Source organism: Camelus bactrianus, chromosome 17 (assembly GCF_048773025.1).
Source record: "Camelus bactrianus isolate YW-2024 breed Bactrian camel chromosome 17, ASM4877302v1, whole genome shotgun sequence".
NCBI lineage: Eukaryota > Metazoa > Chordata > Mammalia > Artiodactyla > Camelidae > Camelus > Camelus bactrianus.
In genome coordinates, this window is record NC_133555.1 from 59,508,932 (window position 1) to 59,535,788 (window position 26,857).

General features: G+C 36.5%; 1 protein-coding gene across 1 annotated transcript; it reads right to left on the minus strand.

Moving 5' to 3' along the window:
• Positions 1–366: 366 nt before the first annotated feature.
• LOC141573696 (uncharacterized) lies at positions 367–23,700 on the minus strand. The gene is made up of 13 exons (XM_074344108.1): positions 23,696–23,700; positions 20,947–22,398; positions 19,381–19,466; positions 18,980–19,095; positions 18,793–18,874; positions 17,427–17,492; positions 16,552–16,615; positions 15,140–15,207; positions 13,048–13,179; positions 11,559–11,666; positions 9,575–9,689; positions 9,132–9,194; positions 367–6,900 (listed from the first exon to the last, which is right to left on the minus strand). Exons 1-3 carry the CDS (start codon positions 23,698–23,700, stop codon positions 19,397–19,399), a joined length of 1,527 nt encoding a protein of 508 aa, XP_074200209.1. The 3' UTR covers positions 367–6,900; positions 9,132–9,194; positions 9,575–9,689; positions 11,559–11,666; positions 13,048–13,179; positions 15,140–15,207; positions 16,552–16,615; positions 17,427–17,492; positions 18,793–18,874; positions 18,980–19,095; positions 19,381–19,396.
• Between the last annotated feature and the right edge of the window lie 3,157 nt (positions 23,701–26,857).

Consider the following 26,857-nt stretch of genomic DNA (forward strand, 5'->3'; position numbering starts at 1 on the left):
AGTAACTGTGCATCTTTTCATGTAGTCAGGATTTTTTTTTTTTTTGGATGACTTTTTTTTTACAACTTCCACTTGGTTCACAATATTCCCATTATGACAACTCAATAAAAAATTGTAATCTATTTACACCAAGATACTTATGTCAGCACAGTGCTTTTGCTGATATGATTTTACATTAGATTATATTTTATTTGATTTACATATATACTAATACATATTTTACATATGTACACACATATATGAATATCTCCTAAATGCCATTAATTCGCATGGGGTGGTAGCTGGTAACATGTGATCTTTCTGACCATTGGTTATTCTTATGTGTGTCTAACGTACTTCTTAGAACAGATACTAGAACATCACACCTCTCATTATACAGTATTTTAAAGGTTATATTTTATTTTACTTATTTTTAAACATTTTTTATTGAGTAATAGTCATTTTACAATGTTATGACAAATTCCAGTGTAGAGCACAATTTTTCATTTATACATGAACGTACATACATTCATTGCCACTTTTTTTTTTTGCTGTGAGTTACCACAAGACATTGCATATATTTAAGATTCCACACATGAGTGATCTCATATGGTATTCCTCTTTCTCTTTCTGTTCTGCTCCACCTAGAATAACATTCTCCAGGAGCATCCATGTCTCTGCAAATGGCGTTATGTTGTCAGTTTTCGTGGCTGAATAGTATCCCATCATATAAATATCCCACATCTTTATCCAGTCATCTGTTGATGGACATTTTAGGTCGTTTCCATGTCTTAGCTGTTGTAAATAGTGTAGAGAAATCAGCTGAAAACCTTATGGGGGTTCCCTTGTAACTCACTCTGTTTTTCTCTTGCTTCCTTTAGGATCATTTCTTTATCCTTGACTCTGGCTATCTTGATTAGGATGTGCCTTGGTGTGGGTCTGTTTGGGTTCTTCCTGTTTGGGACCCTCTGAGCCTCCTGTGCTTGGATATGATTCCTTCTTTAGGTTTGGGAAGTTTTCAGTCATGAGTCCTTCCCATACCTTTTCAATCCCCTTTGTTCTTTTTCCCCTTCTGGAACTCCTATTATGCATAGATTGGCACACTTTATATTACCCCATAGGTCCCATATATTGTTTTGTTTTTTATTTGTTTTTCTCTCAGCTGTTGTGATTGGTTGCTTCCTGTTGTCCTGTCTTCTAGATCACATACTTGTTCTTCTGTATTTTCTAGTCTGCTTTGCACAGCCTTTAGGTCAGCTCTCATCTCAGACAATGAGTTTACTAATTCTACTTGGTTCTTCTCTATAGTTTCTATTTCATTTTTGACATATTTTATATCCCTAAACACTATTTTTTTTAGTTCCTTCAGTATTTTGATCACTCTTTTTTGGAAACCTTGATCTAGTAGGCCATCAATGTCTATTTCCTTGATCATGCTTTCAGGGGATTTCTCATGATCTTTTAATTGGGAGTGGTTTCTCTGCTTCTTCACATTGCTCATATCTCTCTGGCACCGTGGCTTAAGGAGTATCAGTTACCTACTTAACCTGGAGATGGTGTGCCCTTAATGATTTGATAGACAGGTCTTTGTATCTTCACCCTGCTTCGCGAACTCAGCTTGCTGTTTCATAGGCCTTCTGTTGGCGCCCTCATCTGTGCTGCTCTCAGTGGCTGTTGGCTAGCAGATTGTGTCCCCTCCTAACACTAGGTCAGGAGCTGAGCTCTTACCCGGTGGGCGGGCAGGTCACTCCCCCTCCTGATGCCACAGTCAGATGCTGTGATCAGGGGGAGGCAGGTGGGCAGATCACACCCCGTCCCAGCACCGTGGTCAGGTGCTGTGTTCCTGCCAGGAAGGTGGGTGGCTGCCCACCTGCTCTCTCCTCGTGCTGGTCACTCTGCTGCTCTGTGCAGCTGCCTGCTCTGCCTCGGGTAGGCGGTCTGTAGGTGGGCTCGGGGAAGACTGCGGAACAGCCCCACCTATGCTCTGTGCCAAATCTTAGCTCCTTGTTTCTCTTGGCAGCACAAGTTCTCTGAGGTGTCAGGGTAGAAAGATCCTCTCTGCCTCGGGCTATAAACAAGTCTCAGTCCTGCCTAGGAGGTTGTGGAGCCCCCACGTGCAGATTCAGGCCTCAGCCCCGCCCCCGCCCAGGCACTATGCACAGGAGGAGATGGTAGCTGTGGCTGAGCCCTGCCTCTCTTCTTGCGAGATGTGCCAGTAATGGCACAGGTCTGAGGAGACAAAGGCTACAGCACCCCTCCCCCCAGGGCACATGCCTGTTTACAGTTTTGTTTACCTTCTGAGTTAAAATTTACCTAACAATGAAATGTATAAATTAGGCTTTTGAGGTTCATCCTTCTATCAGTAGTTGGTTCTTTTTTATTGTTGAGTAGTATTCCATTGTTTGAATATACTATCATTTGTTTTATCCATTCTCCTACTGATAAATACTTGGGCTTTGGATATCTTTTTTTGCAAGCAAACTTTTTTTTAAAAATGCAAATATAGTATACATGCTTAAATGTGAACACATCTTAAGTATACAGCTCAGTGATTTTTCACAAAGTAAACACATCTATGTAACCTTCATCCAGTCAAGAAACAGGACATTGCTGTTCCACTTTGGGTTTCTTCCCAGTTACTACGGCACCCCTTTGATGGACTCACCATCCTAAATTCAGCCACCATGGATTGGTTTTTTTGCTTTTGAAATTTTTGGTCCCGTACTTTCCACTCAACATTATGTAAGATTCATCCACTAGTGTTTTCTGTAAACTAGTATATTTTTTATTGCTTTAAAGTATACAACTTGTATGCATGTGCCACCACTTATGGTTATGTATTTATTGTTGACAAGTGTTTGGGTCATTTTCTATTTGGGGGTATAACAAATAGTGATTATGAGAATTTTCTGGATGTCCTTTGGTGCTCAGATGTAGAAGTTTCTGAAGGGTACACACATGGCTTACCCTTGGTAATAGGGTGTGGGTCTGTGTGTATGTGTATGTGTGTGTGTGTACATATACACACACACACACACACATATATAACTTTCATTCAAAAAGCCTATTTCCAAAGTATTTGTAAGAATTTATATTCCCACTGGCCATGTGTAAGAGTCCCCATTGCTTGTTGCCCTCACCAATGCTTCATATCACTTAACAACTAACTATTCTAGTGGATGTCTAATGGTGTTCCAAGTGTGGTTTTAGTACGTATTTCCATTATTACTAAAGAGGTCAGCCCCTTTTCATAGCTTATGTGGATTTTTTTGTGTGTGTGTGAAGCACCTGTTCAATTATTTTGCATATTTTAATATTGAGGTTCTGCCTTTTTCTCCACTGGTTTTTGTTCTTTATATGCCCTAGATACAAGTCTTTTGTTGGATATAGGTATAGCAAATATATTTTCCCACCGTGTGGCTTAGCTTTTCACTTTCTTAATGGTATCTCTTGATAAAAATAATTCTTAATTTTACTGAAGTCCAACTTAAAACTCTTCTTTTATGTTTCATGCTTTGTCCGGTTTAAGAACTCTTTGCCACTTCAAAGTCATTAAAATATCTCCTACACTATTTTCTAGATGCTTTATTTTGTTGGGGGATTAGGTTATTTATTTTAATGGAGGTACTGGGAGTTGAACCCAAGACCTTATGCATGCTAAGCACACATTCCACCTGAGCTTTACCCTCCCCCAGATGCTTTGCTTTATGTTTCAAATATATTAGATTTATAACCTATCTAAAGTTACTGTTCATGTATGGTACAGGGTTTAATTCAATGCTGTTCCATTGGTCTATATGTCTAACTTTAGGTAGTTATCACATAGACTTAATATTGTTTTATAAGTCCTTTAACATTGTTCTTTAATATCATCTTGGCTATTGTTGGCCCTTCACGCTTCTCTATGTATTTAGAATCAGCTTGTCAAGTTCTACAAAAAAACAGTAACAACAATTAACTGTTGGGGATTTTGATGTGCACATATAAATCTTTGAATCAGTTGAAGGGGAACTGACATCTTTAAAATGCTGAGCCCTCCAATCCATAAAGTTGGATTACCTCCCCTATATTTATTTTTATCACTGCTGTAACAAATTATCACAAATTTTGCAGCTTAAAGCAACACAAACTTATTATTTTATGGTTCTGTAGGTCAAGTCAGGAACAGGTATCATTTGGCTAAAAATCAAGATGTCAGCAGGGCTGTATGCCCTTCCGTAGGTCAAAGGAAGAATATATTTCCTTGTCTTTTCCAGCTTCTAGAGTTCACCCACATTTCTTTACCCATGGCCCTTCCTCTATCTTCAAAGCTAACAGCTTTACAGCTTTCTAATCCTTCTTCCAAAGTCATATCTTTCTGACCACAGCTGGGAAAGATTTTCAATTTTTAAGGACTCCTGTTGTTAGACTAGGCCCATGTAGATAATCCAGGCTAATCTCCCTGTCTCAGAGTCCTTAACCTGATACATCTGCAAAATCCCCTTTGCCATGTAAAATAACATACTCACAGATTTCAGGATTAGAGCATGGATATAGGTAGGGGTCAGTGTGGTGCACTATTCTGTTTATCAAACTGTTTAACATTTGACGCTTTCTGACAAACATACAAGATAGAAGATCCTGATCATGTTTAGAATGCTTCCTCTGCAAAATATTGGGCACTGAGTTTATTTGAAAGGACTGAAAATAATATTACCACAGGAATGGTTTCCTAATTCTACCGACATTTACTTACTTTATACTTAAATACCCAAAATGGTCAGCCAGGAGTGGGATCTTGGCAAATAAAATAAAAGTATAATTCAAGCTTTTATCACTGAATTTACTAGCTAATTCTATTTTAGAAACAGACAGAAAATAAAACAATTTAGAGTAAGTCTGATTACTTATATATTAAGTGAAAATTAAGTTTTAAAAGCATGTCTGAATATGGGATAAAGTAGGCATCATAAAATGTAATGTTAATATTTAGTACCTGCAAATCTCAAACTCCCAATTTATAAACAAGTTCATACTGTATAGCACAAGGAACTATATCCAATACTGTTTTGTAGTAACTTATGGTGAAAAAGAGTATGAAAATTAATATATGTATGTTCATGTATGACTGAAGCATTGTGCTGTACACCAGAAATTGACACATTGTAAACTGACTACATATATATTTGAAAGGGCTGAAAGGACTATATATACCAAGAAAAAAAATTAGATTGATAACCAACAAAAAAATCTGTCAGTAATATAATGCTAGAAACACAGACACAAAAGAAAATCTCAGGCATACATCTGTTTATAGAGTCCTAGAAAAAATAGTGCCTATGCAAGTCCCTGATAAACATGAGAAAATAGGAAAGGCAATATAAAAGTTCAAAATGCTTTGCTATGTAAGAGCTGCAAGGTGACTCAGACACAAACTTAAGTGGTCAAAATGTTTATATAATTAATGATAACAAAGTAATTGAGGACATCATTTTAAATGAGATAAAAATAGCTGCTCAATTTTCATATTACTAAGCAAGACATTTCTGTTTATAGTAGGTTTATATTATTTTTATATGTATTTATATTTTATAAAGACATCAACTTAGATCCTGGCTGATAACTGACAGTGGAGCAACTGATTGATTTAAATGGGTATCATAGACTTATCAGATTTCATATGCTTTAAATATACATTAATTATTAGCTGTCAGGAAGAGTCCAATTTTCATTTATTCTAACATAGCTGTGTCACAGGCAGGTTACTCTATTTACAATGGAGAATCATGATAGATATAAAGATATCAAGTCTTATTGATCTTCATAGGGGTGCTTTTATAAGAAAAGGAGAATAAAATAAGAAGAATCTAAAATACTATTTTTTATAGTGTTCTAACAGTTTTATCTTATTTTTATTTTTTTACTGAGTTATAGTCCGTTTACAATGTTGTGTCAATTTCTGGTGTACAGCACAATTTTTCAGTACTTTACGAATATACGTATATTTGTTTTCATATTTTTTCCCCATGAGCTACTACAAAATTTTGAATATAATTCCCTGTGCTATACAGTATAAACCTGTTTATCTATTCTATATATACCTGTCAGTATTTACAAATCTTGAACTTCCAGTCTGTCCCTACTCACACCCTGTAAAATACTATTAAATCAACATATATTTATGAAGAACTATGAAAAATGGGAAACTATAAGTTGTTTCTTTAAATTGGAGCAAAGAGAACTACTTTAACTGGAAAATAGTTAAAATCTGGCAAGTTTTATGATTTCATGTTCACCCCTGACAGCTTTTTTTCCTCCTTTCTCCTTCAATCTTTTTTGGACCTTCTAAAGAATTAAATTAAAAAAAAGAAAAAAAAAAAGAAAGAAAGAAAGAATAAAAGAAAATTAAGAAACAGATTTGCATCTAAAATAACCTCCTAACTGGAAAGATTGTATACTTTGTGAAAAATTTACAGCTGCCGACTTATGATCTATGTCTCTGTCCACACTGCCTTACTTGTTAGGAAGGGTCTTAAAAAAAAAAAAAAAGGTAAAAAAAAATAGCAAATTATAATGGCTTTTACATTTTAAATTCTTTTCTTTGTGTCTACAATCTGCTCTATCATGAGTTATTAAGATAAACATTATCAGCTATACTCTACTTTCCTATCATGCACATTGTGACTCTGAGAAGCATGCACGCTCTAACTTACCATCTGCAGGTGGTGTACAGGTTAATGCAGTTCTTTTGACAATATATGGTTTTGTAGTCTAGTTGTCTAACTACTACATAATGGAAAAGATGTAGAACTACTGGTACCACTGCCCTCGGTCTCTGTCATTTACCTTAAACATACCTGGAAAAGTAGATTCAAAAACTCATTGGCAAGAACATTTTTCACACTCCAGATATGATATTCCTCTAGAGTTAAGATGGCCATTCTGAAAGAGAAACAATATTTAAGTATATCTTAAATCTTCATCTTCTTATATTATTTGAATAAAATCTGTTTTATTAAACTTGCAATGGTCATTTGTCTGAAAGAAAACTAATGATTTAACGTAGATGCTATGTGTTCATCTGAAAGTAGGCCAGCAAGAATAAGTTCAAAAGTAACCAAACTCTGAAGTAGTCAGTCACAACGTGGGCAATTTATCACCAAAAATCTTCTTCCTCCAGTAAGACCTGGGAAATAACTCACAGTATCTTCTGGTTCAAGGTGAAGTTTACTAACAGAACCCACAAAAGGTTCTGGTTAGAGAAAAAGGACTATTTACTAACTTTGAAAGCATCTTTCCAAACTCTCTGGATTATGCCCTTTGACCCTAACAATTTTCTAAGATCTTCTTTAAAACATCTGGCAATATTATTAGACTTCTTAAGAGATTTAAAAAAACTAAATATATATAATAAATGAGTATCTATATTAACATTTCCTCAAAATAAAATTTAACATTACTTTCACAAGTTGAATAAAGCAGTATTTTTTTTTTTTGGTGTCAAAGTGTACCAAAAATTACATTTATATACAGTAGACAATATTTCTTGGCAGGCAAAAATATAACCAAATGCTTCTTACTTCATGTTTTGAACAATCACCTTAACAATCCTAGATGAATAATAATGTTCTTAGCTTTTATTACTTAATTATATTTTTATTATCTAATGATTTATTATTTAATGATATTTAATAATTATTATTAATGATATTCATGTATTCATTCAATATATAATACCATGTATTATAAGAAAAGATTTTAAAGCACTATGATGGTAATTATTGGCTTTCATGATGCAACTTCCATAAAAGTATATTAATACCAATGTAATGGTACAAAATAATGGGTAATACTGTCACAGTCTAGTCACCAGTGAATATGGGTAATAGGTTTGGTTGAAAGGTCCAAATTCTATTCTAAATTTTTACCATTTCATTATTATGGTTACACGGAGATGGAGCAGCTAAATGATCTTTTTTTTTAATGTTTAAAAGTACAGCCATAAGAAGAAACACGGTCTTACATAAAAATAGACAGCGATGATAACCTCCATACTTATCAAACACCCAGAAAAAAGGCAATGGAAATTGTATCTCTACATAAGGTATTTCCTAACAGAAACTTTCCTATGTTTCTGTTTTCATATATACCAAATAGAAATGGCTACCTTAGTTTTGGGCAGAAAAGTAAATGAAGATGGTTATCTGAGTTGCCAAACAAAGATCAAGCCCTGAAAAATTCATTTCTATTATTTATTTCTGTTGAGTGTCAGTTAATAAGACTATGATGATTTCTTCTGGATTTGTGATTGAAAAAAAAAAGTTACTTATTTTTCTAAGCCTGTATAAGACCACTATGTTCTACATCCTACCATCTGCTACTTGGTACATGTCAACATTTGAATACAAAGGGTCAAATTAACTCATATGTGTCTCACATATATGGATTATCTTCAGTTTCACAGGGATACATAGACATTAAGGCAAACCTATTATAATATCTTTAATAAATGTTGTGAAACTAAAAAAAATTCAAGGCTTTATTCTTTGTAAAGTACATGCTTGTTTCTGCTATTATACACTTATTCTGGCTGCTATTAAAAAACTTAGAACAGACCCTCACCAATATTATTGAAAAAAAAAATTTTAAAACTATATACACCACCCAGATTGAGATAAAAAATAATTTCCATCATCCCAGATATCCTATGGTCCTTCCCAGTTAAATGACCCATCTCCAAAATCACTATTGTAACAATTATTAACATGAGTTGTCTCTGTTCTAGAACTTCATATAAATTGAATTGTACAATGTGTTCTTTTATTCTGTGGCTTCTTTTGCTCAATATAAGCTTTGTTTTACCATAATGTATTAAAATGGGAGAAGTAAAGATTATAAACTACAGATGTCAAGGGCTGTCTCTACTTAATTTTTATAAAATGCCTAGCTTATAAAATATAATATTTTTATGTAAATAACACTTAATGGAGTTGTTTAAAGGTGGAATGGGCTTTCCTTAGGGACAACTTGGAGGTATTGTAACCACAGGTCCAAATAAGCATTTAGCAGGGATGATGTAGAAGAGATTCAAGTATGTATACGTAAGGTATGTATAGCAATTCAGAATATAATGTATTTTTAGAAAAGAATAAATTAGTCTCTGCTAGACTCACCTTTGTGGTGTCATGTGCATTCTATGTGTCTTCTACAATGTTGGATACATCCACATGTAATTCCTTTAAAACCAGAAACCCAAATCAGTAGTTAGGATAGAGAAGGTATCATTTTTATTAGCCAGTAGCTGAAGTATAAAGTATTTTCGGTCAACTTTTTTTTTCTTTTTTTAATTACAGAAATAGATTGCTTGTTTGCCTTAAAAATTTATGACAATTTTCCAGTGGTTTCATTGTTTTAATATAATACATTCAGCTTATTAAATTTTCTAAGGGAAATTCTCTTCCCAATTTTGCATCTTTGGCTATGAATATTTTGAGTAGCATAATATAGAACCTAGAAGTAGTAAGAAATCTTTTTCTTAACCTGTTTTAAAAAATTCTTCACTCTATGTTCCTGTTGGAAGTTTACATTCAAGAAGATGTATACAATCAGACTTTACCAGGGTATCATCGGTGCAGTTGTCCTTCCAGACCTCTAAATGTGCAACCACGTGTCTCTCAGTTCAACCCTAGAGAGAACTACATCACCGTCAACATCAAATACCTTGAAGCAAACTAAAGAAAAGAAACTCTTATGGAGGGAAATTACTTTCATATTCTGAAGTATAATACATTTTATTACAAGCCGCCCTAGTAAAATTACTTAGTTCCTCAAACAATTACATTCTGGATTAAGTTCTTATTTGGAGGAGATTGTGTCATTAAAGTCCTTTGAACTTGTAGGAATTCCTGTACACTTCACAAGTCTCTCTCCTTATATCATTAGCCAGCTTAGAGAACTCTATCCTTCACCTAAATCTAAAGTTAAATTTCTTGCAAACTGAAAAAGAAGGGCCAAGTTACTATACAATATCTCACAGATTTTGAGAAGGTAATTCAAGCTTTTAAATTAATTTCTAATATTTAAAACTGATCACTTCAGAGTTGATTCTTACAATGTTGAAAATATTCCATCTACATTAAGAATCAACAAAAAGCTGGTACAGTCAGCCCCCTGTATCCATTGGTTCTGCATTCACAGGTATAAACAATAGGTCAAAAATTATATAAATATATATATATAAATTTTCCCAGAAAGTTCTCAAAAGCAAAACTTGAATTTGCTATTCACTAACAACTATTTACATATCATTTACATTGTATTTACAAATAATTACATTGTATTAGGTATTACAAGTAACCTAGAGATGATTGAAAGTATACAGGAGGATGTGCATAGGTTATATGCAAATACTATGCCATTTTACATAAGGACTTGAGCATCCATGGATTTGGTATCTGAGGGGGTCTCAGAACCAATCCTCAGCAGATAATGAGAGATGACTGTATAAAGATTTTGCCTCTCCAGTGTAATTAATGTGCACCCAATATTTTTGCCTAAGAACAATCTCAAATCTTCAATGAAGTTTATATACAACAAGCTAAAAATCCGAAATATCAGCACTTTGCTAATTAACATCAATATCAGCAAAATTGCTAGTTAGTCTAGTTGGTTAACTTCCACTAGTCCACTGGCAAAAAATAAATTAAAAAAAAATTTAAGACAATAATTAACCTCAATTGAGAAACAAAGACTTCAGCCTCTTTAATACCAGAACTTTAATGTGAACAAATAATCTATCACAAAGCCAGGTTAGAGTAATGGTATACTATCAGGGAAGATAAAAGAAATCTAAATTTTTAAGATTAAATAATTATCTACTTCACACACCCGTGTGTGTAATAATTATGTATTAATTATGCTATTAAATTAACTGAGTACATCACAGTACAACATTACTAAAGAATATTGAACTAATAAGTATCATACCCAAAATACGCAGTATTTGTGAAGCTGTATTTTAGAAATATGCAGAGATAATGACCCTAGTGAATATATAAGAATTAGGTTCCAATTAAATGTAAACTGCTGCATTTTCCTAACCAAATATGGTTAAGATTTATTAATGTAATATGCTTATAAATTACGCTATAATATTTTAGCTAGGTTTAAAAGATAAATTTAGTATTTAATAAAATTGTTTTATCATAAATTTAATTTTGCCAATATCAATATACACAGTGCTAGAAAATAAGTTGGAATTCAAGTTAAGCAAGACAAATTTTCTATATAGACTACCAGAAAATATTTTCTATATGCTTAACATTTTCAAACACATCATGAATGATGTAGTTCATTTATCATGAATTGTACATTCATCTGGAAAATCAACCATTATTAATAACAAAGATCTTAAATTACTCCACAGTAAAAAAGAATAGATGATTGAACCTTTACACTGACCTCAGTAAAACCTCAGCAAGAGATTGCTATTTGCCAAAGGGATGAAAATTCAAGCCTTAATCAGATGATTTTTTACATGAATGGATGCTAATTTTTTTCTCTGTATAGCTTCCAAATTTTGTGATGTTTAACACACTTACATTTCTGTCTTTCAGCCAGAGGTCCTCTGCAACAAGCTGATAACCCACAGGATATCTCCTTAAAATCCATGTGGCTGTCATGATTTTCACCAAAAGCATTAAATAAACCTGTAAAATAGGAACACAGAATAAATCACAGCCAACAAACTTCCTGTTAATAATGACATGCTTATGAAAGGAGGCATGACTCGCATAAACTGACTTAGTTTTTAAAAGTTATCAGTAGTTTCCACTGTCTTAGGAAGTTTTTTTTTTCCCCCTGGAATAATTATAACCAAAATTTAACTTCCTAGAAGAAAATACTATCATTTAGTGTTTGGTTTTGTCTGCCTACCTGTCTCTATCTTATATTAATTCCAAAAGTCAAAAGTGATTGTAGAATGTAAAAAATTAAAATATATTTTAAAAATTTAACTGGAAAAAAGTCAGAGACCACAATTATCCTAATTTGGAAAGACTAAGAAGAAAAAAGAAAAAAGAAGAAGAAAAGTTGAACTCTATCAAAGATATACTGTGTTGTTATTAACAAGCTTCATACAACTCCTTCATGAAGCAAAGAAAACTAACACACTATATTATAAGAGAAAGAAATTCTGTACTGCAGTCTTCATTGTACCACTTAATCTGTATAAATAAATATATTAAATTTCAGAAATAAAGGGCAATTTATAATCTAATCTTGTGGTTTTTAAACTTTTCATAAAAAATAAATGGAATCATTTTGTTTTCAAATGAAATGATTTCTCAATCTCTAATTCTAAAAAGGTAAAAACATAACTGCACTGCTGAAGTGGAAGCCCTGTCTGTTCTAGCTCCCCTAACAAATATTACTAAAACACACTAGAAACCTGAAGAATACAGACTGTCTATTTCAAGAATCTAATTCTGTGCCCTCAAAGAGCAGAAAATTGAAGCTAAGAAGTAGTTAAATGACTTGCTAAAAGTAAGAAATTTTTTTAAAAAGGTCTGAATCAGAAGCAGAACCCAAGCTTTCAGATTTCAAATACAGTTTTTGTGATTATCAGCCACAACTACTCCTTGTAAACCTCATTTAATATATATATATATATATATATATATATATATATATATATATATATAGTAGTGAAAAGTTTAGAGCTAAGTGGGGACCTTAGAGATGGTCTAGTCCAGTGGTTTCTTAATTTTTTAAGGGTGGGGGAAGGATACAGCAGTGGAACCTTCTTCTATATAAAAGAAATACAATAGACACTACTCAGCTGAGGAAGAGGTGAGGTCACGTGTGGAAGCTAGAGCTTTGCCTATTCAGTGTCCACCACCCTGACCTTGCACCAGATGCTGAGGCACCGCACTGGAGCACAGTTTCATAATGATTGTCTTGGTCAAACTGATTTTATATATGAGAATATTCAGGTGCAGAAAGGTAAACCGACTTACACAAGGCTTCAAAGGTGGAACAAGGCTCACGTGTTTACCAAAGAACATTTGTAGAAAATAGAAGGATTCCCACCTTCACTCAGAGATGGACAAATTGGCGGTGAAGCCAATGGGCCAAATGTCTCTAAGTCAAATCATCCAGTTCGGGATTGAGCCCTCAGCAACCAACAGCATTTCTCCAGATGAATGATGTCTGATTCCTCCACTGACAATCAAATCAAAAAAGATTATAAAATCTCACTCTTCTCTTCTGGACAATTAATTAGTTCATCCTGATAATGTAACTTCTAAAGATACATTTTAATTTCCCAGTTAAACTGTTAAAAAACTACCTAAAACAAAAACTCTGAAAGACAAATGTATTGTATCTAATACAAGTGGCATGCAAATTAAATTCAAATTAACATAAAACAGGCTTTAAAATTGGAAAAAAATTTGCAATTTCCCATTAAGCAGGCTGTTTAATTCCAACATGTAAAATAATAAACTAAGATATTTATTTTTTGCTTCCCACACTTTTATCTGTATTCACTTTGGTGATTTTAATCTCTATCTTGGATTTGAAAATTCTTGATCATAGTCTCTCCTGGCTACACAGGTAACACACTAATAGCAGAATCTCTGTTTGATTTATCCTGTCATTATGGTAACCACTTACACATTTAATACTTATTAAATAAATGTACAAAGGGGATAGACCTAAGCTTCTCCTTCTTGGTCCTAAAATTCTTACTACCCCTCCTATAAAGGCAGGAGCCTCCTCTGTAGGACAGAGTGTAAATGTATCTCCTGAGAAGGATTCCCCAACAAGGGCTGTCTTTACAGCGTGCTTTTAGATAAGATGTTTTTATGGGACATTTCAATAAAAGGATCAAGGACCTAAGCTTCCCAGTATGGTGGGAGTTGTGATGGGCATGGGAGGATGCTCACTTGGGATGAGATGTTAAAGACACTAACAGTGAAAAGGACAGGGCAAGATGAAGGGCAATTGGGAAACAGGACCACAGAGATGTGACAGATACTTCCCACTGTCATCTAAGTGATACCTACTTGAAAGAAACATTTCTACAGTTAAATTCTATAATGGGGGGTTATTTAAATGAAGCACACATATTCTCAAAGAGTAGATCACATAACCTTTAGAGATTCAGAGTGCATTAGCATTTTCAGAGTACTTTTTACATCAATAACTAGTATTTATAAATTCCTGTGCGCTAAATAAGTATGTGGAATTATTTCCATTTTGCTTTTAGACTTACTACAGCTTAACCTATTCACTGCACTGATACAGAGTAATTTTTCTAATGAATAAAAATGATAATGTACAAACTTGTTAAAGATTCTTTAATTTCTCCATCACCAGATTTATGAACATTTAGGCCTATGTGTCAGGCCCCGTTTCTTACCAGCTTTTTCACCAACACCTTACATTTAGGTTATATTGCATTACCCAGAGGTCAGGAAATGTTCTTTCACACATCCATGTCTTTATTAGCTCTTGTGTCCTCTGAGGAGAAACCTTCTCCCCACTTTCACATCCTTCCATTTTACAGCCTAACCACTAATCCTTCTGTAAACACCTTCTAATGCTTTCCAACCTCACCAGCTACCCCAGGGTCTTAGCTTCTCTCTTCCGCAATTGTCCTCCACTGTATATAGTATCCAATATTCAAGTGAAGTATGAGTCCTCATTTACAGGTCTGTGGCCTCTCTAGATTACAAAGTATTTGGATTCAGTAACCTTGTCCTTTTATCACTGTTGCTGCTAGAATTCATTTCATAGGACCTGATACATAGTAACCACACAATAAATACTTGCTGAATGAATGAATGAATGAATAGCCAAGGCAATCTTCACAGCCAAGGCTTCCCCATCCCAGCTCAGTATTCTTTCTGTTACATCAAAGAGACTCTGCCCCATGAAACAACAGACCCTGCACATTTTAACAAATGTATACAATTATTAGGAACTATTATTAGAACAGAGACTAGCACTACTGTTCTCATAGTTATGTCACATAAGAAGTGTATTAAAGCTCGTGCTGATTTGTTATTTATACAAATCAGCTATGTCTGTCACCAGTTTAAATATTAGTAATTTAGAAAACAAAAGTTATTGACTTATCTACTCATCAGAAAACATTATGACAGATCTATTTACATACCTCTTTTGTCAGTTTATATACCAACTGGAAAAGAAGAGGTGTACAGTCAACTCTGAGGGTATAATTGCCTGCAAAATAAATAAGAGAGTATTTTAATACCTCCAAATGGACTTCAAACCTGTATTTAATTCTAACTTTATTTTCTAATTATAAACAAGATATAACAGATTTCAAATTGAAGGCATCATTCCTGGAGAATTAAAAATAGGGTGGACCCTACAGATTATCATATTCAGTGAAGTATGTCAGACAGAGAAAGGCAAATATCAAATTATATCACTTATATGTGGAATGTAAACAAACAAAAAAATGATACAAATGAACTTATTTACAAACCAGAAATAGATTCACGACATAGAAAAGAAACTATGGTTACCCAAGGAGAAAGGGGGAAGGGAAGAGAGATGTTAGGAGTTCAGGATTAACAGATATACACTATTATATATGAAACAGATAAACAAGGATCTACTGTATAGCACAGGGAATTATATTCAGTATCTTATTATAACCTATAATGGAAAAGAATCTAAAAATGTATATGTATATGTATATGTATATGTATATGTATATGTATATGTATATAACTGTGTAACTTTGCTGTACACCTGAAACTAATATTATAAATCAAATGTACTTCAGTAAAAACAAATAAATAAGATTTTAGAATAGATAGATAGGTAGGTAGATAAATAGACAGACAAACAGTCTGGCTAAAACTAAAACACAAGGTGGAAATAACTCTTCAGGAGCCAGAGAGGCTGCAGCACACACTCGGGATAGGAGACTGCAGAGGCAGACTGCTGCTAAGGCCGCAGCTCCTGCAGTAACAGTAAGGGCCATTGCTCATTACGGCAGCAACACCTAGGGGTCTTTGGCAAAGGAAGTGGTAAGGCCATAATGTTCATGTTTTTATTCATTCATTCAATTCAATATCAAGACTTTAGACTAGAGCATGTCAGTAACTAACATGTGTCCTGTGACACTTACCTAGAAATAACCATAATATGATGAAAGCCTACAGATGCACATGCCACATGTCAGGGTCAAAAGGAAGTCTGTAGTGGGTGCTTATTTCAGAGTTGGTCCAATACATACAGGAACTATTTCTGTATGAAATATTTTACCCCAACTTTTAAAAATAGCTCCACAGGAAGAATGTCAAAAGTACTAAAGTTTTAAGTAGTAATCCAAGATAGGCAAATGGTAAATATTCTAAAGAAATTAGGATCAATAGCTTAGTTATGAATCATATTGATTCATTTGAATCATAATAATGTTCTCTCTGGTAAAATGGAGAAATGGAGGTATTATTGAGGCATCTCATAGAAAGAGAATAATCCTAGTTTATGAGTTGGAGTTGATAGACTTAAATACTGGTATACTATTTAATGACAATCTGAAATAAAATTTACCTTCTGTGTATGAGTCTGCATTGATATATGCAACCTCTCTCTCCTGGAGTGTTTTCACATTCTCCTGTAGTTGAAGCAAAGCAGTCACTTAACTCACAGCATTTACAATTGTGGAAATACAAGCAAAACAAACAAATTAATTCAGTAAAAGAGTGGTTTGCAGATACCATTATAAATCAAACGCCTATGCCTTTGACCATAATTTTAATAAAATGCTATTAACTGCTTCATAATATTAATGCAATTAAAACAAGAAAGAAAAATATTAGTGATGCTGTAGCCACTTTTCATAGCAACAGCACGGAGACCCAGAGGAAAACTGCCCCTGATCCCCTGCACCATAATATGAAGGGGGAAGGCTCGGAGATGCTCAGCCTCACCCTGGATCTACTGGAAGAGAACTGCTCAAAGTAAGGCCTGGAAATCTGTACTTTTAAAAGGTGTCCCTGGCAATCCTTACAGACATTAAAGTATGAGATCCCTTGACATTGGGGATCCAAGTAACTTTACCATATTAAAAGTGAGGAAGTTGGAAATTTGATTTATCAAGAATTTTTTGAAAGAGAAGGTATTGATGAAAAAGAAAAAGAAAGGAGGGGAGGATAGAGAAAAAACTAGAGGGAGAGAAGAGTGGCTATTAGGACAAAGACAAGACATTTCTCTCTCACACATACATGCACACACGCACACACATTCTAGAAAAATACAGCAGAAGAAGACTAATGCCATCACACACATGGGAATATGCAGAGAGAACTCTTTTCTTCTCTCTGTTTCTCTCTCTCTCTCTCTCTCTAGCTTGCTACCTTATAAGAGCAGTTACAGTAAAAACATTTAAAGCTGTGAGTGGTCATCCCACAAATGAGAATTCTCACCTCTGCACTTGGCCACACGGGATAGATGACAGCTGATTCTGCTGCAGAGTTTCCATTATGACAGAGCTACAGTAGAAATAAAAAAGATTCCTTAACTATATGTAAAGGTAAATGTGCTGCTGAATATGATCAAGAAGCTAGTAGAAAATGGGAAACAATATTCAAATTGTCTTTTAACACACATGAATTTAAATTAATGCAAGGCATATTATCTTGTATCTTGGATTTATTTTATCTGTATTCTAAGCTGCTTAAATTATAGAAAGACACATGTATTTCTATATACATGTATTCACAAGAAATTACATATTTCTAAAAGTAAATGACCTTAATGAATAAGATCTGATTCATCTAAATAAGTGTATTATGAAATGCATGTTCATAACACCAACATAATAATAAGACTTTGCAATATAAATGGAATCAAATGTGATACAAGTAACTGTGATTTTATTCCCATACTTATTTGATTCATATTATTATTTTAAAGTATGCAGAAATGAGTCAGAAGGAAAGCATTTTAAAAACCAGACACAATGATAAGAAAGATATGACATTCTTCAAATCAATTCTATAAAATTTGGACTCATAAATGATGAACAAAACAGAGGATAGTCACAGGAAAGTGCTTTTTGGTGCACCTGCCTTTAAAAAAAACACACAAGCCTACCATGAACATGTAAGAACTTAGAGTTACTGGACAGAGAGCCTAAGGGAAGAAGACGAAAGAAGGGGGCCTATGAAAGACACTTTAAAATAAAGCATTAAGAGCCAGTGACAAATGAAAATTAATCATAATTGAATTAAAAATAAATCCTTGAAATTTTAGAGTAATTCAATTTACAAAATGATTGTATTATACTTCCCAATCAGGCACTTTTGTAAATGGTAAAATATACCTATGGTTACAATTTAGTACGGAATCCATAAAGGAGAGAATATAATCAGAGTATAGTCATCTTAAAAGAGCATGTTGTTTTCCTAGATAGAAGAAATCCAAGGAAACTGTAAAAACTTGAAAATTAATGACAAGGATCTATATCAGATTTTCAATAAGCTAATTCACTTGTCAGAAGCAGCTTCCTAGGTTTGACTATTTTCTGAGCTTACAGATTTTACTTACTTATCACAAAACAAATACAAATAGAAACTAAAATATTTTTAAAATAATGAAAAACTTGGTTTGTACTTAGTAATTAAGAGGTTGTTCTGTTTTACCAAACTGATGTAAAAGCAAAAGCAAACTCTATTTCTTAAATTTTCTTGAGTATTTATCCAAATTAAAACAATATCAGGTAATGGAACACATCTGTGATTACCCTGAGATACATGTTGACCAAGAAGATACGTTTTCTGTCTTAGTTACCTCAGCCCATTTGTGGAACCCAGAGGTCCAAATTTTTCTGCATCCCAGCTGGCAAAAATGGTAGTTCTTCTCGGTCTCCAGCCTGTAATCATTGTTAACATACATGGTTAGGTACATCTGCCTAAAAACAAAGGAAAATTCACTCAAGTCACTTTCTGTCATCACTTGCCAAGGAAATATTATTTACCTCTACTAATCAGTTTTCCAAAATTCTGGACAACTTCTTATAAATCAGCAGTTCCACTGGTTAGGTCAGTACCTCCAAATACCCAGAAGTCCTGATGATCTCCCAGAATAACACACCTGTTTGGAAAGGAAGGCATTCAAAAGAATGACAACTTAGAATGTATTATAAAGAGCAGTAATTTATGTTTTTAAATTAAACTTCCTCCTGCTTGAGTTTCCTCCATAGAAAACCATCAAGGTAGTGTCTCCTTTTAGAATTTACCTTTTTTTCCCCACATTTAATTATATCACATCAACCAGGAAAAAAATATTAAGAGTTGATTAAAATTTATCTTCTCTTACTCCTGTAATCTTTGTAAAAACAAAATGTTTTAAGACATTTTAAAAAATCCACCAACTCACCAAGTTTCACAGATCCTCAGGTAGTTCTGATTACATCGTAAATGCTTGTGATTTTCTTGATGTTATGAACATGCAATTTAACCTTCCTAGAATTTCACAAAGGGAACAAATTACTTCACATAGAGCATTATGTCTAACAGGTTCCTTCCAATGTTTTATTCTAAGTCTCAGAAGTACAGAAAACTGTTTAATAGGATGATAAATTCCCATATGCCCACCATCTAAATTCAATCATTGTTAATACTGTTGAACTATTTGCAAGCGAGTTGCGCAAATCATGACAGTTCTCTCCTATGTATTTAAGAATGCACCTTACGGTGAGATTAAAAAAAAAAATCAGTATTTTATATTTTTCCTCCCTCATAGCTCTATTGTTGGTATTTATTTAAACTCCAAAATCATTATTCAACGTGAAAAAGAATCTTGTTCTTAGCAATTAAAAAAAAAAAATTGTGTATTTGTCCATTTAGAGCTCAAATCAATTAAAGGATATAAGCCCCAGATGCTTTTTTTGATATTTTGACCAGGGAAAATTTCTGTTTCTGACTTTTCTCTTAAACTGTTACTGAAGCTACATACTCTGTTTTCCTTGTGTCTGTATGTGTCTGTTTATAAATCACATTTTTCATTGTGTACCTCTAGAGGGTATTAATACATGAGATAATAAAGTCTATGTTAAAGGAACTCAGTTCTAATTGAGTTAAATAAACACTTTTTTAAAAATTCTTATAAAATAAAACTGAACTTCTAATATCTTAAGAGTTTTGAAATTTTAAAACAAGCTTCTTACAGAACTTATACAATACTTGCAGAATCCAAATTCACATTGCTAAGGCAAATCATTAACCAACAAGGCTCATTTAACCATTTTAGTTTAATAAAAACAGCTATCTCCTCTCTGATTCATCAGTGTGAAGTTTCCCTTTCCCTCTACATTTCAAGCCAGTCAAACTAAAGTTCTGATCATGCCATGCTGTTCCCCAACCCTGCACAAGCTGTCCTCTGCAGCTGGCGTTTACTGCCTGTCTTGATTCTGTGGAAATCTTAGTTTGTGTAAAATTAAGCTCAATGAGCACACGGTCCGTGGTCATGCCTCCTTAACACCAGTGCTGTCCGGGATTAGTAACAGTAACGACTATGCTGGTAAGCGCACAGGGCCATGTAGCAGTTAAGCGTTCACCACTGTGACCATCTAACCCACCCCCACAGAAGTGACCAGTGAACTTCGCTCCTTCCCCTCTTCTCTCCTACTCCTTCCCTTAAGTTAACCTAGGGTTTTGCATGCATAGCGTTTTGACAGTTATCTGAAACACTGTTTTAAACCCTCAGTTGAAAAGGGAAGACAAAATGTTACACCTGGCCTGGAGAAGGAGAGGGGTGGGGAGTGGCCCAGAGGAAGCCGAACGGGACGCGCGGCCTCGGATCACAACACAGCCCCGTTCCTTCCCGAGTTTCGCAGCCGGGAAAGCAGAGGCCTGGGGCCCGGACCGCCTCGGGGCCTTCGGGGGAGGCCGAGGGAGGGACGGAGACCCGCGCAGGGCTGGGGAGGGACCCGCAGGGACTCACCGTCTGTGCAGCGGCTCCTGACCCACGGTGGACGGGCGGCGGTGGCGGTTGAATCTGCGGTGCCGGCTGAGGCGGCGGCGGCGGCGGCGGCGGTACCGGCTGAGGGGGCTGAGGCGGCGGCGGCGGCGGCGGTACCGGCTGAGGCGGCGGCGGCTGCGGTGCTGGATGAGGGGGCTGAAGCGGCGGCGGTACCGGCTGAGGCGGCGGCGGCGGGGGTTGAGGCTGCGGTGCCGGCTGAGGGGGCTGAGGCGGCGGCAGCTGCGGTGCCGGCTGAGGGGGCTGAAGCGGCGGCGGCTGCGGTGCTGGCAGAGGGGGCTGAGGCGGCGGCGGTACCGGCTGAGGCGGCGGCGGCGGCGGCGGCGGTTGAGGCTGCGGTGCCGGCTGAGGCGGCGGCGGCGGCGGCTGCGGTGCTGGCTGAGGGGGCTGAAGCGGCGGCGGCGGCGGTGGAGGCTGCGGTGCCGGCTGAGGCGGCGGCGGCGGCGGTACCGGCTGAGGGGGCTGAGGCGGCGGCGGTACCGGCTGAGGCGGCGGCGGCGGCGGTTCAGGCTGCGGTGCCGGCTGAGGCGGCGGCGGCGGCGGTGGTACCGGCTTAGGGGGCTGAGGCGGCGGCGGCGGTTGAGGCGGCGGCGGCGGTTGAGGCTGCGGTGCCGGCTGAGGCGGCGGCGGCGGCGGTACCGGCTGAGGGGGCTGAGGCGGCGGCAGCTGCGGTGCTGGCTGAGGGGGCTGAGGCGGCGGCGGCTGCGGTGCTGGCTGAGGGGGCTGAGGCGGCGGCGGCACCGGGTGAGGCGGCGGCAGCTGCGGTGCCGGCTGAGGGGGCTGAGGCGGCGGCGGCGGCCGTGGAGGCTGCGGTGCCGGCTGAGGCGGCGGCGGCGGCGGTACCGGCTGAGGGGGCTGAGGCGGCGGCGGCACCGGGTGAGGCGGCGGCAGCTGCGGTGCCGGCTGAGGGGGCTGAGGCGGCGGCGGCGGCGGTACCGGCTGAGGGGGCGGCGGCTGCGGTGCCGGCTGAGGCGACGGCGGCTGTGGTGCTGGCTGACGGGGCTGAGGCGGCGGCGGTACCGGCTGAGGGGGCTGAGGCGGCGGCCGCTGGAAGGACTTGAGGGACTCGAAGGCCTTCGCCTGCTTTTCCAGGGTCGCCATGGCGGCCTCCCGCCCCGCGGGGACAGCCCAAGGAGTCGCCAGGCCGACTGGCGGCTCCGGTCAGCAGCGGTGGCAGTTAACGGGGCTCGAGGCCGCCAGCAGGTGCGGACCCCAAGCGCGCGGCCATCTTGGAGCCGTCCCGACAGCCCCCGCGGCCCTGCGTCCTGCCACGCTCCGCCGGTGGGGCGGGGCCGGGCCGCGGGATTGACAGCCGGAGGCAGCGGCCTCCGCCAATGGCTGCCGCGCCCGCCCCTTGGGCCCAAAGAGCCGCCACGGCTGCTGGAGTCACTTCTTCCCGGCGAGGGGCGAGGGGTACTGCACGGAGATCGGGAGGGCGGTTCGGGGGCGGGGTTGCGTGGCACGGCGAGGAGGGTGGGGAGGGCGGGGTGACTTGTGATTGAGGGTCTCTCTCGGCAAGGGGCGTCCCCGGACGACGCCTAGCGGGTGGCGGGGAGGCGGGGCAGTGGGCTGGGAGCCCGAGACCCCCGCGGGGCGCTAGCCCACCCCGCGGCGCGGGCGGAGGGCCGGCTCGCCGGACAGCCTGCTGTAATATGCTGACTGTTATATATTTGGCCTTACCCTTGTTAGTTGCCTCAAATCACTCCTTGTTCACCTTCATGATCATTACCATAGATATACGTCTTACAATCCTCGTACTTACTATGTTCCCTCATGCTACAGGGCCATACACATGCTATTCTCACTCTCAGAAATAATCTTTTACACATCAATGCCCTACTCCCCTCAAGAGATTTGCCTATCTAATTCCAATCACTCTCAGTGCTCAGCTAATTTGTGAATTCATAAAGCCCATTACATTAACATAATTTCTTAACACCATGTCATTCTCCTTTATCACATTATTAAAGTATACGTTATAATAACATAAAAACTCTTCCATGCATGAAGGTAGATATTAAACAATTAAGTTCACAGTATAAAGTTGTAAGTACATATACTGTATATTATGAAAAATGTTAAGGAATAACATACTATAGTTAAATGCATTCATAATTTTTCATAGAAATATGGGAATATTTATTCCAAGTTGGATCATCACTATATGTGTGTGTGTATATATGTATATATCTCTCATCCTTCATTCACATTAAAAGTTCTGATAAAATATTGCCAACAATTAACTTTTATACCCCAAATTACCAATAAAGGAATAGGAAAGAAGGGAGAAAAGAAGAAAGGAAAGAAGGAAAGAGGAAGGAAGGAAAGAAGGAAATTGAGGGGTTTTAGAACTCTTGAGATTGAGACATATTAGATAAAGACTCAGATGTGTACATTTATATATGATAATTATTTTCCTGAAATTATATAAAAACACATAAAGAAAACTGAAAGCTAAATATAAAATTATTTACAACCCAAATTTGAGGTTAATTTATATCTTCAATTGATATGCATTTTTTAAAATTTAATATTACACTGTTCCATTGCTATAATATAATCAAATTCATAAACAGAAAACTATATATGATATATACATCCTCTCACCATTTATACAATCTCTGAAAGCATTTTTGAAGTAGAATATTTTATGTTTAAAGTTTTTATCATTAGAAAGGCTTAGAATGTTTTCACACTACTGGATTTAATTTACTTCATCGTATAATTTTTTTCCAATACATGAGAAATAATATCTTATATGGTTTTGATTCATTCTTTAAGCAGTTTGTTAATATTGTGTAATAAGTGAATTCATGGAATATTGTTATAGAGTTAGACATTTTTTGTTTGAAGATGTCATCTTTTGTAGTATAATAATAAGGCCATTATTGTAGGAATGTGAAGGAGTCAGACATTGCTTTTAGTAAAAACATCACTCTAAAGGGCATATTGGCAATAGCAGCATGTGGTTAAGATCATGTCAATTTTTTGTAAATCTTTAACAAATTCTGAAATCACTCTGGTTGCTTACAAATTTATAAAACACAATTACTTACAGGAAGAACAAGGCTATAGTCACTGCATGACAAAGGAATGCTGCTTAATAAATAAGTGAGGAGAAGAATTAAGTTTAATTCAAGGAAAGCAGCATTCTTAAAATATTTTGAATTGATTTGAGAAACAGGGATTTTATGATTATTTATTTAGTAGAGTTTATATAGACATTTATGTGTGTGTGTGTATCCTTCATCTCTGTATCAATTCAAATAAGATTTTGCCAAAAAAATAAACTTTAGAGCAAAAAATACCAATCAAAAAGAAAGAAAAGAAGAGGGAAGGAAAGCAGGAAGGCAATTTAACATCAAAAAATTTCATCATTATTTAGAGTAAAGATCTATATCAACTAAACATGTGTATTGTGACCTCCACATTCCACTAAAACTTATGCCATTTACCTATAAATATAAGCTTTTATTTGCTTCTACAATAAATAATACATAAATTTAATGAAACTGCAGCTCAAAAGGAAATAACATTAGAAATTCAGTCATCCAGTGCAGTTGCTAAAGTATGGGTATGACCTGACTCTTAGCAATCAGAGAACAACCAAGAAAATGTGCCAAACTGTTGGATACCCAGATCTGTTCCCAGGGCAGGGAAATAGGCATATCAACATAAGTAAAAGAATATACCATGTTTAAAGCTTAATTATAATGCAAAATAGATATTTATCTATATCTATTTCAAAATGTTAAATTTAAAAGTGGACCAGAAAAAAAATAAACAAAATTACTTCTCTAGAGAAAACAAAGAATAGCCTTGTCTTCTTCTATTAAAGACTGACTAGCCACAATATATTATGGAAATAGCTATAAAGCTTTGAGGAAAATATTATAATTCTATAATTGTGTTACCACTAAGGTTGTTATGTTTGTAGTTAAGCCAAAGTAATACTAAGACATTCAAAGAATCAGAAGGAATGGTAACTATATATTTATCCTAAAAAAATAATAGTAAGTACTAAGAAAAGGATACATTTTTTAAATTGTAAGAAGTAAGACAAGATTATATAAATGCTATGTTAAAGGGTATTGAATCTACAGGTAGACAAAGTGAGGATCACGTCTATTTTGAAAATATTTCAAAATAAATGCCAATAAATAAAAATAATTCTTAAAATGATATTTCAGTCTAACTTGTTTGATTTTGTAAATGCATGTTACTTTATATCAATTTGCATTATTGATTATTATATGGTTAATAACACAGATACAATTAAAAGAAAATGTATAAAAATGTTGAGATAGCAAAAATAACTTTCTTTTCTAATATTTACAAATAAAAGATTTAACAGTGAATTTTTATCAATCATAAGTCTTTATATTTTCAAGTAAAATATAAAATTATAATGGAGAAAAAAGTAATCAAAAATAATTCAAATAAAAATGTTAAGGAGAATAATCATTTATACCATTTGCCATCTACCTCTGCTTGGTACTGTAACCAATCACGAGCCACTGTAGCCGCTGACCTCCAACACTCCCTGAAAGTTCACGGTGGAGATTAGGAATGGGGCACTTTGTGCTGTGGGAAAACTGACAAAATAGAGATTCAGATAGATGTTTTCAGGAGAAAATTTTATGAGCCCCAATTCTTGCATCTCCTTATATCTAGAAGAACACTAAATTCATTAACAGTGATGTCTGCTCCTCATAACTGGCAAAAGAACTCAATGTGTGTTTGACTGCACATACTCCCCTTCACTAAAATTACATATATAATACTGAGTTTCCCCCTGCCTCTTCAGAAAAGTTCCTCAGAGCCACCTGAGGTGCTGTCTCCTAGATTATAGTCCTCATTTAGCCCCAAATAAAACTTAACCCACAACTCTTACGTTATACAATTTTATTTCAGTAAACAGCATGTATATTAAAATTGTTCAAAACATTGATGTCACAATTGATGAAAAGATACCTCTGCCTATATAATTTCGAATTGAAATAAAAAAAAAAAAACTGGGCCACCGTGATAATGAATCTGTGTAAGGAGAGACATTTTCATCATGATGAATGGAAGATAAATCACTCTAAGCTTAAAACTATGCATCTGGACAAATTAGGAGTTGTGAGAGTGATAACCAAATATACTTCTAGAAATAAAAAGGATGCCAAAAAATTTACACCCAGACATCTTCACAGAGAGAATTGCTGGAGGATGTACTTCAGCCCAGTCTGCTTGATGATCCACGAACTGGTCCAACACAGAGGGGAAGGAGAGACCATAGGAAGAAGCAGAGCACTGCAGTTCAGTGGGTGGCAGGTCGTTTCAGCAAGATAACTTACTTATGAGACTTGTCTTGAGCAGCCACAAGAGTCTCCTCGCAACCCCACCAGAATCTTAAAAGTTTATATAGAAGCCTTAAAATACTGTCCAGGTAGTCTTGGCAACAAGCACATTACTGTCACAAGGCTGAGTACTTGGTGGGGCTTCTTCAGAGAAGGCAAGTGAAACACATTCCAGCAGTCATGTCCTCTTGATGATCCCTTCAAGACTGATCCATATCAGGTATAAGTAGTGGGGAAAAAGAAGAAAAGGAAAACAGAGTTAATGACTTCTTGGATATGTAAAACATTTTAAAATTTCTGTGCAAAATTTATGATTACAATATTGAGTATATTTTTAATGATTCCGTTCTGGAAGTCTCTATATCAAAGATTAAATTTAGTTAATTATGGGCTTGTGAGTAATATTTTTTCTGTCTCTAAATTTCATAACTTATATTATTCACTAAAGATTTTTGAGAATTTAATTACAAAGTTAAAGTCGTTTCAAATGCATAAATAAAGAGATATTAGAATGGTTATTTTAATAGAAA

Bases quoted from the DNA above. Each gene is read 5' to 3' on its own strand.
- LOC141573696 (XM_074344108.1), bottom strand. The intron at 19,467-20,946 runs GTGAGTCCCTGC...GTGAAATTCTAG, and splicing joins CAGGAGCCGCTGCACAGACG to GAAGGTTAAATTGCATGTTC.